Here is a 12,183-nt window from a genome sequence, read left to right on the forward strand (position 1 = left end):
ACGACTCGACGGCACTTAACAACAACAACAACAACACTGTGGCTCCCAGCCAAACAACAGACAGGCATATGAGTTGAACATTTACCTTAGGTAGATACACTCCTTGGAGAGAACAATCATGGGAGAAAGAAGGGCTGCTTATGCACAGGGAGACAGCTCAGTGGGCAGGAGTGCATGGAGGGAGGGACACAGGGAAGAGGTAACTATCGGAAGGAAGTATTAGGGGAGATGGTGCATTGTGGCAAATTGTGGTCAATGTCATGAGACAAAGTGTATGTGAATTGCTGTATGGAGAGTGAATTTGCTCTGTAAATTTTCACCCAAATCACACACACACACACACACACAATTTAAGATCAGGAAAAACTGGAAACAACCTAAACACCTAAAATGAGGGGATTGGTTCAATCACAGTATATTCATACAATAGAAGGCTACACATTCCCTTTGGAGTCAGCCTGCCTGTGTCTGGATTCTGGCTCTGCCACTTACCAGCTGTGTGACCCAGGAAAAATGACTTAACCTACCTCTCTGTACCTCAGTTCTTTCATCTATAAAAATAGGGGTAACAGTAACTAACTCATAGAATCGTTTGTAAGAAATAAATGCGTTAAGTCATGTCAAACACTTAAAACAAACACAGTGTTAGCTATTTAATTATTGTTCTGCCGCTGAGCTGGACCCGACTCATAGCGACCCCTCCTTGGGTTTCCGAGGCAGTATCACTAGGGAAGTAGATTGCCCAACCCTCCTTCCAAGGAGTGGCTGGTTTGTTTTCCATTCAGTAGTTTATACATACTTTGTTTCATGACACTGAGTATAATCCTCACAGTGTAACAGGTCTCTTCCCACTTCCTCCCTGTGGTTACTTTTTCCCTGTGTCCTTCTTTCCTATGCATTCCTGCCCTTTTGAGTTTCTTCCTGTGTAAATACTGCCCTTGTAGTTTCTCCCCTTGTAGGGGAGAAAATATCTAGCTGGGTAAGAGACACATACTGATTTGGGTGAAGGAAAAGGCCATATACCAAAAGTGGATAATCAGCACAGTATCACTACAGAAAGGAAGACACAGAGAGTTGCACAAGAGGGACAGACAACAAAGGTAAATACTATTACATACACAAGACTGCACTATCAGTAATAACAAACAGTAATCTGTGGGAGGATCAGAGGTAGACAGGCAAGATGATCAGGTATGGGTAGGCAAACGGGAATATGCCTATGACCATATATAGGTTTGGCAGATGATACTTCTACATACATACGTTATGTGCCATCGAGTCAGACCAGACTCATAGTGACCCCTCCTTGGGTTTCCGAGGCGATATCACTATGGAAGTAGATTGCCCAACCTTTCTTCTGAGGAGTGGCTGGTGGGTTTGAACCACCAGCCCTCTGGTTAGCAGTCAAATGCCTCAGGCACTACGCCACCAGAGCTCCCATCTACATACATAGTGCTATAAAAATGCCTGTATCAATATCTATGTTGTTGTTGTTATGTGCCGTTGAGTTGGACCTGACTCATAGTGACCCCTCCTTGGGTTTCTGAGATGGTATCACTACGGAAGTAGATTGCCCAACCTTCCTTCCGAGGAGTGGCTGGTGGGTTTGAACCGCCAGCCTTCTGGTTAGCAGTCAAGTGCCTTAGGCACTACGCCACCAGAGCTCCTATATCTGTACCTATATAAAATAGAGCTAATGGGGCAAAAGTGAGGAGAATTTACTAACCACAACCAAACAACTTGAGGGAGTGAGTCACTGGACTGGGACTATGGGCTCGGGACCATGGTCAGTGGACATCAAGCTCAACTGGCATAACATAATATACAAAAACACTGTTCTACACCCTACTTTGTTTGGTGAGTATCAACTGGGATCTTAAAAGCTTACAAGTGGCCACCTAAGATGCAACTACTGGTCTCATAAGAGGCAAAGAAGAGTAAAGAAAATCAAAGATGCAGTTGACTGGTCCAAGGGACTAGTGGACCATAGGAGCCTCAGCCTACATGACCCTGAGACCAGAAGAACTAGATGGTGCCTGGCTACCATTGCCAATCACTCAGAAACAATTAAATAGCTAACACTGTGTTTGTTGTAAGTGTTTGACATGACTTAATGCATTTATTTCTTACAAACAATTCTATGAGTTAGTTACTGTTACCTGGAGATCCTGGATAAGAGTGGGAGAAAAATGTAGACTAAACTCAAAATCATAAAAAAAAAGACCAGACTGGTCTGATAGAGACTGGTGAAACCCCCTCGACTATGGCCCCTAGTCACCCTTCAGGCGTGGAAGTGAACTCACTTCTGTGGCCTAATTTTCAGGCAAACAACAGATAGGCCTACAAGATGAAAAATTATACTAGGGAGATATACTCTTTAGAAAATTCAACCAGGGGAGATTACAAGGGCAGTATTTACACAGGGAGATAGCTCAGAGGGCAGCAATGCATAGGAAAGAAGGACACAGGGAAAAAGTAAGCACAGGGAGGAAGTGGGAAGAGACCTGTTACACTGTGAGGATTATACTCAGTGTCATGAAACAAAGTATGTATAAACTACTAAATGGAAAACAAATTTGCTCTGTGAACTATACACTAAAAAGAGTAAGAGTGAAATTTACAAAAATTAAAAACAAAAACAAAAAAGGACAAGAGTTGGTGAAATCCAAACTGTTAAGATGACAGTTTAAAAAAACAAAACAAAACCAGGTTGGGGAACTGGTTGTGTCAAATCTCAGTGTAGAATCCCAGCTACATCATTTTCTATCTGTGTGACAATGGGCAAGTCACTTATTCTGTTTCTTCGTAACACAATGGGGATAATCAAAGTCATGGGGCTGTGGTTAGCACACAACAAAAACTCAACATAGCAAAGCTTGCAGAAGTTGGAACCTATGTAAGGCTGACCTGCCAGAGAAGGAAAACTCAAACATTTTCTACAAATAGAAAGTGATAGAGAAGTGGTAAGACTACCCTGCCAAAGGCAGAAAACTTGAGAGACCCAGAAAACAAGGTAGCTTCATCCAGTTCCAGCTCTCCCAGGTTTCACTGTGCACATTATCATTATTCTGTGTATAAACATAAGCAGATAGGAATCTAGGAGCACAACCACTGAAGTATTAAATGTCTTCTTAGAAGGAATACAGGTGATTTAATTTATTGCTATTAATTTTTCTTTAATGAAAATAGAGAACTTAATCCTCAGTCATCTTCTGTTAAAAAATGCAAAATGCACTGCCATCGAGTTGGTTCTGAATCATAGCGACCCCTCCTTGGGTTTCCGAGGCAGTATCTCTATGGAAGTAGAGTGCCCAACCTTCCTTCCAAGGAGTGGCTGGTGGGTTTGAACTATCAGCCATCTGGTTAGCAGTCAAATGCCTTAGGCACTATGCCACCAGAGCACCCATCTTCTATTAATGGACCTTCTACTTGTTAAATGTCAAAGAAAGAAAAGATCAAAACAGGCACTGTAACTAACTGGCAGTGCCATCAGATCACCTACTCCACCACACACAATAAAGCTAAAATCACCAATTACTTTTCCTTCCTAACTCAATGCACCCTGCTTCTCTGGGTGCTCTCTTCTCTCAATATATGAAGTAGGAGGTCAGAGGATAAGGGGTTTGCCCAAAGTCGGATAGCCTGTTGACAGACAGGTGCTAGAAATAGAATCTAGTATGTTTAACTGTGCCAGGCAAGCTCCAATTTATGTGTCCAAAATAGGGAATTAAGATAAAGTGGTATTTTCAAACCACAAGACAAAATTTTCTCTTCAGTTACAAGGAAAACAAGCTGGTTAATCATGGCATGGAGAAGATGGGATGGATACTGCCACAAGACGAAAAGAACCCCTTCTTACAAAAGGATTTTAAACTGAAAGCAAAATTCTATAATGTGGAGATGTCCACTAACAAAAAGGAGAGGCTGATTTTTACTGTGGATGTGCCTTCTAGTAACCAGAAGATGCAGGCAATTAGCAGAAGCTTAATGATACCCTTTCTGAGAGCCTGCTTAGAAGGCTGGATAAGTTAGTTGTTAGTTAAGTTCCCAGGGAATCATTTAACAAACAAATATAGTAGCTCAGCCAAAGGATGCTCCATTAGTTTACCAAGTAAGAAAAACGTGCTCGGTTTTAAATTTTCTAATGTTTAGATTAACAGCAATCTAGTCTGTGCCATGCTATTTTGTGAACTGGTCAGCCGGCAGAGGTGCCTATCTGCACACACACAAGGGTGGTCAATTCACACCTTGAACTCCTCCCAGGGTGATCAACTTGTTTTATTTATTTATTTATAATTAACACATAGATCATGCTTTATATATGATTTTCCATGGACTAAGAATATAAAACGTGTGAAAACAATCTGAGTGCTGATCCTTCTGGAATTTTACATTATCCTCTCTCAAATATTTTTTTACCTGCCTCTTCTAAGCCTACTTTTTTTTGGGCCTTCAAATGGTTTTTTTTATGAATTTTTAATTATTATTATTTTAATTTTTGCAGTGTTCCCTCCCCTCCTACCCCTGGTAACCAACAAAGAATATATACAAACCTTTCCTTGACTTTTTACAATAATGAACTAATATTTGTCTTTCAATGATTGACTTATTTCACTCAGCATAATGCCCTCCAAGTACATCCACATTATGCAGTGTTCTGCAAATGCTACGTTATTCTTTAGTGTTGCATAGTATTCCATTGTGTGTAGGTACCATAGTTTTGTCACTCATTCTTCTGTTGATGGGCACCTAGGTTGTTTTCATCTTTTTGATATTGTAAATAGTGTGATCCCCCTTTGGGAGGTCTGGTGGCATAGTGCCTAAGGCATCTGATTGATAACCAGAAGGCTGATGGTTCAGCCACTCCTTGGAAGGAAAGTTGGGCTATCTACTTCCATAGTGATACCACCTTGGAAACCTAAGGAGGGGTCGCTATGAGTCGAAATCGACTCGACGGCAGTGAGTTAATCCCCCTTCTCTCCTCCCTCAGAGATATTCATTATCTTGAATTTTAGATTCCCTTGTTTTTCTTTATTGTATTTCATAATCCTTAAATAATATATTTTTAATTTTTTATGTTTCTGGACTTCGAGATATATGTAATCATATTGTTAAGTGGTATACAGCAATTTCCTTTTTTCTTTCAATAATGTTCTTTAGTACTGCAGGCAGCTTTAAGTTTGTTTATTTTCACAGTACAGGTTACTACTACTGATGCGCTTTCAGGCTGTTCTCTGTTTTCATTGCCAATGTTGCTATGACGTTCCTGCACTTATCTGCTAGTATATAGAGGGGTAAGTTTCTCTAGTCTAGGGTACACATCTAGAAGACATGCTGGCTGGACAGGCTACTGCCTCCTGTTTATTCAGTAGTGGCTGTATCTATTCACAATCCTATCAGGCAGTATTAAGTATTCTGGTTGGTCTAGAAGGAGCTCTAGTAGCACAGCAGTTAAAACATTTGGCTGCTATCCAAAAGGCTGGTGGCTTGAACCCACCAGCTGTTCTATAGCAGAAAAACGAGGCAGTCTACTTCCATAAAGACTGACAGCCTTGGAAACCCTACAGGGCTGTTCTCCCCTGTCCTACAGGGTTGCTAGGAGTTGGAATTGATTCAATGGTAGTGGGTTTGTATTTCTGGGGGTTTGGTTGGTCTATACCTTCTTTCATCAAATTCTGTTACATGGGGTGAACCTCAGGAAAGTTAGGTTGGTGAGTGATTTTCTTTATTCTTAATCATCTACTGAGCTTCTTTAAAGAGGAAAACACATAGGCGATCTACTTACCGAGCAAAGGTACTTTATTTTGCAGCAGCTCACAGTAGCTTGTGGTGAGAATTCCAATGGGATTACTTGGTACGAACCGTCCTTCTTTTACTAAACGTTCACACGTTCGCATTAAAGTCCCTGAGAACTGAGATGGATCAACTCCATAGTCTCTCCATCCTCCTACACCATCTGCAACACCTTTAAAGAAAAAAAGATAACATTTAAACAATGTTCTTTCCAACTTCTCAGGAGTTAACTTTCTCCACCTAACAGTTGATTTTACTACATACTAGTCACCATGTGTTTCAATCAACAATGGCAACTGGTTTGTTATTTTATTTTTGGTCTTTAGTACATATACATATACAGGAGCTCTGGTGGCACAGTACCTAAGGCATTTGACTGCTAACCAGAAGCCTGGCAGTTCAAACCCATCAACCAACCACTCCTCAGAAGGAAAGTTGAGCAATCTTCTTCGGTAGTGATACCAACTTGGAAACCCAAAGAGTCACTATGAGTTGGATCCAACTCAACGGCAGTGCGGGGTTTTTTTTTTTTTTTGGTACATATATTTTCCCTGAAATTTGGAGTCAAAAGTCTTCAAGCTTAACGTATTATACACTGATAACCATAGGCCACATACTTAGAATGTGGTCTTCCATAGATGGATGAATAAACATTTTGAGCTACTAGAGGGTGGCATTGCCTACCAGCCAAGAGTTCAGTTTCAACAGGATTGTCAACTTTGTGTGGAAGTATCTATGTTAAACTGGCTTAATGTAAAATGGACATCAGGAATTCTATTTTCCTGGTGATACCAGTTGTCAAACAGAAAGGGAACACATGGTGAAGTGGTAAGAGGAAACAGAATTAGAAGATAGTAAAAAGGGTAACAAATAATGTAACCCTGGGGCAGTGGCTTTCCCCACTTTATATAACCAGCCAGTGAGCACAATTTTACTTTGGGGCAATTCTAAATTAGTTGATTAAATGATCTAATGTCTGTGATTTGCTCGAAAATAATTCAGGGTGGGAGTGGTGGGGGAGTACACGAAACAAGATTAGCCATGAATGGGTAATTGCTGAAGTTGTATAAGTACACTCATCTCTACTTTGGAATATATTTGAAATCTTCCATACTACAAAGTTTAAATGACAACAACAACAGTAACAAAGCAGAAGTGGTGAGGGAACAAGTATAATTTTTTAGTCTATTTTCCAAGAAGTTCTGTACGAGATTTGGGAAACTATTAACAGGACTGAAGATAGTTTAATGGGGACTTCTTTTGAGGAATTCTCTTTTCGTAGGCTGAAGATTTCACCATGAATTTAAATGCAACAATTTATGTTAAAACACAAAATGCAATGATAGAGTCTTCAAAATGCCATCTGATGAATCATTCTTTTCAAACTACTGCTGCTTAAGGAAGAATTTCTTCTTAACCAGTCTCTGATCCAACAGCCACAATTAACTTTAAATACAAATTCGTTTCATCTACAAATACCCTTCACAAGAAAACCATTAAAATCTGAGATAATATAGAGAGTCACTCTTGGCACTCACTAAATAATCTGTCAGCAGGCTCCAGAGTCTGACCTGATCCAGCCCGGTCACATTAACCAGATCTCTCCCAGAATAGTGCACAAGCTTTCAGGCACCTGTTTACTTTTTACATGGAGAAAAGATCCCAGGCAAAACTCCACTGGTCAAATCTCCTTAAGAGAAAAAAGATTCAAAAAGCATATAAACCTTTCAATAAGGCTATGGAAAGAAAGCCTTACTGTACATCCATAATTACAAAGAACAAGTTACATAACGTCCAGAGTGGGATTTGGGATTAGAATCAGGATGAAACCAGAATAACCCTACCTCTCGTACATTTGAAACCCAGCTGTATTCATATGAGGCAGTTAATCCACAAGGAAATTAATGTCTTCTATTGTGCAAGCAAAAGCTTCAATTCACAAAGAGATGGTACCTCTTAAAAAGTAGAATTAATCCAAATATAAAGGGAAATTTCACTCAGAATACATCTCAAAGGTAAAGAAAACAATGCTAAGGGAAAGACAGCACAAGAACCCACAGACAGCAGGAAAGCAGCTATTTAAAAGGAAAGGCCAAGAATGTCTCCAAGAACCAGGCTTACTGGTCCAACAGAGACTGCCGAAACCTCTGAGACTATGGCCCCAGTCACCTTTCAGGCCTGGAAGTGACCTCAGTCCCATGGCGCAACTTCCAGCCAAACAACAGACAGGCCTAAGTGAACAATTACACAGGTAGGTACACCCCTTAGAATAGTCAATCCTGGGAGACCAGTAGGGCAGCATCTGCACAGGAAGACAGCTCAGGGGGCAGGGATGCACAGGAAAGAAGGGCACAGGAAAAAGGTAACCACAGAGAGGAAGTGGGAGGACAGCTGTTACATAGAAGGGATTGCAATACAGGGCATGAAACAAAATATGTATGTGACCTGTTGACTGGAAAATCAATCTGCTCTGTAAACTTTCACCCAAGTCACAATTAAAAAAAAAAAAAAAAAAGAATATCCCTAAAAGCAAACACAGGCCACAAGCACACTCCTACTACACACTGGGCAAGGAAATAGTGCATAGAGGGACCTACTGTCTGCCTTCAAGATGCTCACTACAGACTGGGAGCTCCACTACACAGGAACTGTTGTTGTTGCTATGTGCCCTTGAGTCAGACCTGACTCATAGCGACCACTCCTTGGGTTTTCGAGGCGGTATCGCTACGGGAAGTAGATTGCCCAACCTTCCTTCTGAGGAGTGGTTGGTGGGTTTGAACCGCCAGCCTTCTCGTTAGCAGTCAAGTGTCTTAGACACTACGCTACCAGAGCTCTAGACAAATTAAACCCATTGCCACTGAGTCGATTCAGACTCATAGTGATCCTACAGGGCAGAGTAGACTTGCCTCATCAGGTTTCCACGGCTGTAAATCGTTAGGGAAGCAGATTGCCTCATCTTTCTCCTGGGGAGTAGCTAGTACGTTCAAACCACCACCAGAGCTCCTACCTAAACAAAGGGTTCCTATAAATGCTGCTACAGGAGGGTCAAGAGGGAGGGTTTGATGCTTACAGGGCACTGGAAGAATGGAGAAGGCATTCTCTGAGGATGTGGCGTTCAGGTTAGTATGTGGCGGGCAAGTCAGAGTTTCACACACAAGGAAGGGTAATGACAGACAATTAGGTGGGGAGCTCTGGTGGTGTAGTGCCTAAGGTATATGACTGCTAACCAGAAGGCTAGCGGTTCAAACCCACCAGCCACCCTTTGAAAGGAAGGTTGGGCAATCTACTTCCATAGTGATACCACCTCAGAAACCCAAGGAGGGGTTGCTATGAGTTGGACCTGACTCAACGGCAGAAAATTTGGTTTGGTTTTTTGGCTTGGGGTTTGGGTGAGTGGAGAGAATTTGGAAAATGCAAGGCAGGAGCTGGAGTTGTGGAGATCCAAGAATGCCAGTCTAAAACCTATAGATTTTACACTGAAGATCTGTGCGGTCCAACACACCACTGATCACATGTAGGTACCAAGTTTCAAATGTGACTAGTACACACTGAGATGTGTGGAGTCCCAGGGTGGAGCAAATGGCTAACTCAATCAGCTGCAAACAGAGTCTTGAAGTTCAACTCCATCCAGAGAAACCTTAAAAGAGAGATGTGGCGATTTACTTTGAAAATTCAGTCATGAAATACCTATGGTGTACAGTCCTACTCTACACACATGAGGCTGCCACGAGTTGGAATCAAACTAACAACAACTTTTTTTTTTTTGCTTGTTGTTGTTTATAAAATACACACTGGATTCAAAAACAGTACAAAAAGGAAAATAGCAGTTAACACTTTATATTAAATATGTTGAAACAATAATATTTTATATGTTGTTGTTAGGTGCTATTGAGTTGGCTCAGACCTCATGCACAGCAGAATGAAACCCTGCTCGATCATGCACCATCCTCACAATCTTTGCTATACTTGAGCCCATTGTTGCAGCCATTGTTCAAACCATCTTGTTGAGGGTCTTCCCGTTTTTCTATGACCTCCCACTTTACCAAGCATGATATCCCTCTCCAGGGAATGATCCCTTCCAACAACATGACCAAAGAAGGTGAGAGGAAGTCTGGTCATTTTTGTTTCCAAGGAGCATTATGGCTGCATTTCTTCCAGGACAGATTTTTTAGTTTTTCTGGCAGTCCATGGTACTCTCAGTATTCTTTGCCAACACCATTAAGTCAAAAATATCAATTCTTCTTTGGTCATTCTTATTCATGTCCAGCTTTCACATACGTACGAGGTGACTGAAAGTACCATGGCTTGGGTTAGGTGTACCTTAGTCTTCAAAGAGACATCTTTGCTCTTCAACACTTTAAAGAGATCTTTTGCAGCACATCTTCCCAGTGCATTATGATATTTGATTTCTCTCACCTTCTTTGGTCATGTTGTTGGAAGGGATCATTCCCTGGAGAGGGGTATCATGCTTGGTAAAGTGGCTGACTGTGGTTGTTGTTGTTTGCCGTCGAGTTGGACCTTTCCTTGGGTTTCCGAGGCGATATCACTACAGAAGTAGACTGCCTAACCTTCCTTTCAAGGAGTGGCTGGTGGGTTTGAATCGCCAGCCTTCTGGCTAACAGTCAAGTGCCTTAGGCACTACACTACACAAGTAAAATGAAATCCCTACCAACTTCAATCTCTCCTCCATTCATCGTGATGCTGTTTATTGGTACAGCTGTGAGGATTTTTATTTTATGTTGAGCTGTAATCCATACTGCAGACTGTAGTCTTTAATCTTCATCAAGAAGTGCTTCAAGTCATCTTCACTTTCAGTAAGCAATGCTGCGCTGTCTGTGTAACACAAGTTGTTAATGAGTCTTCCTCCAATCCTGATGGTGCATTCTTCTTCATATAGTCCAGCTTCTTGGATTATGTGCTCAGAATACAGATTGAAAAGTAAGGTGAAAGGATATAACCCTGACACACACCATTCCTGATTTAAACCATGCAGTACCCCCTCCTTCTGTTTAAATAACAGCCTCCTGATTTATATACAGGTTCCTCATGAGCACAATTAAACATTCTAGAATTCCTATTCTTCCCAATGTTACCCATAATTTGTTATGATCCACAGAGTTGAATACTTTTGCATAGTCAATAAAACACAAGTATACATCTTTCTGGCATCCTTGGCTCTCAGCCAGGATTCATCTGGCATCAGCAATGATATCCCTTGTTCCATGTCCTCTTCTGAATCCAGCTTGCATTTCTGCAGATTCCCGGTCAAGATACTGCTGCAACCATTTTTTAATTATCTTCAGGAAAACTTTACTTGCATGTTATATTAATGATATTATTCAATAATTTCCACATTCTATTAGATGACTTTTCTTTGGGATGGGTACAAATATGGATCTCTTCCAGTCAGCTGGTAAGATAGCTATCTTTGAAATTACTTGGCAGATGTGTAAGTGCCTCTAGTGCAGCATCTGTTTGTTGAAACATCACAATGGGTATTCCGTCAATTTCTGGAGCCTTGTTTTTCACCAATTCCTTCACTGCAGCTTTTACTTTTTCCATTAATACCATCGGTTCTTGATCACATGCTACCTCCAGAAATAGGTGAACATCAACCAGTTGCTTTTGGTACGGTGACTCTGTAGTCCTTCCTCTTCTTTTGATGCTTCCTGCCTGCATCATTCAATATTTTACCCATAGAATCCTTCAGTATTACAACTCAAGGTTTGAATTTTTCTTCAGTTCAGCTTTGAGAAATGCCAAGCATGTTCTTCCCTTTTGGTTTTCTAACTCCAGGCTTTTCCACATTTCATTATAATAACTCTGTCTTCTTGAGCTGCTCTTTGAAATCTTCAGTCCAACTCTTATTTTGCCATTTCTTCCATTTGCTTTAGCTACTCTCCATCCAAGAGCACGTTTCAGAGTTTCTTCTGACATCCATTTTGGTCTTTTCTTCCTTTCCTGTCTTCTTAATAACCTTTTGCTTTCTTCATGGATGACTGTTCTTCATGCCATGCTATGACTCGTCTGGTTTTCGGCCACTGGTGTTCAATGTGTCAAATTTATTCTTCAGATGGTCTCTAAATTCAGGTGGGATATAATCAAGGTCCTATTTTGGCTCTCATGGACTTGTTTTACTTTTGCTCACCTTCCACTTGAACTTGAGGTCTATCCTGTTTGGGGTTCATTGGACTTCCTGAATGGATATATTCTCATCTTTCATCATTTCAGGGAAGTTCTCCTCCAGCAATCTTGGATAATTTTCTCAGTGGTTTTATTTTTCTTTCTCTTCCTGTTCTAGAATTGCAACGACACGTAAGTTATTCCTCTTGATGGTATCCCACATGAACCTTAGGCTTTCTTCATTTTGTTTTGGTCTTTTTTCTGATT

The 12,183-nt window shown here is 41.0% G+C and overlaps 1 protein-coding gene across 1 annotated transcript in view; it reads right to left on the reverse strand.

The window, feature by feature from the left end:
* PPTC7 (protein phosphatase targeting COQ7) overlaps nt 1–12,183 on the reverse strand; it is a 64,861-nt gene that overhangs the window by 10,429 nt on the left and 42,249 nt on the right. Inside the window, exon 2 of the mRNA XM_007938164.2 lies at nt 5,786–5,965. Coding sequence (XP_007936355.1) covers nt 5,786–5,965 — 180 coding nt within the window. The remainder of the gene's footprint in view (nt 1–5,785; nt 5,966–12,183) is intronic.

Source organism: Orycteropus afer, unplaced genomic scaffold (assembly GCF_000298275.1).
Source record: "Orycteropus afer afer isolate SDZICR_OR568_19922 unplaced genomic scaffold, OryAfe1.0 scaffold00048, whole genome shotgun sequence".
NCBI lineage: Eukaryota > Metazoa > Chordata > Mammalia > Tubulidentata > Orycteropodidae > Orycteropus > Orycteropus afer.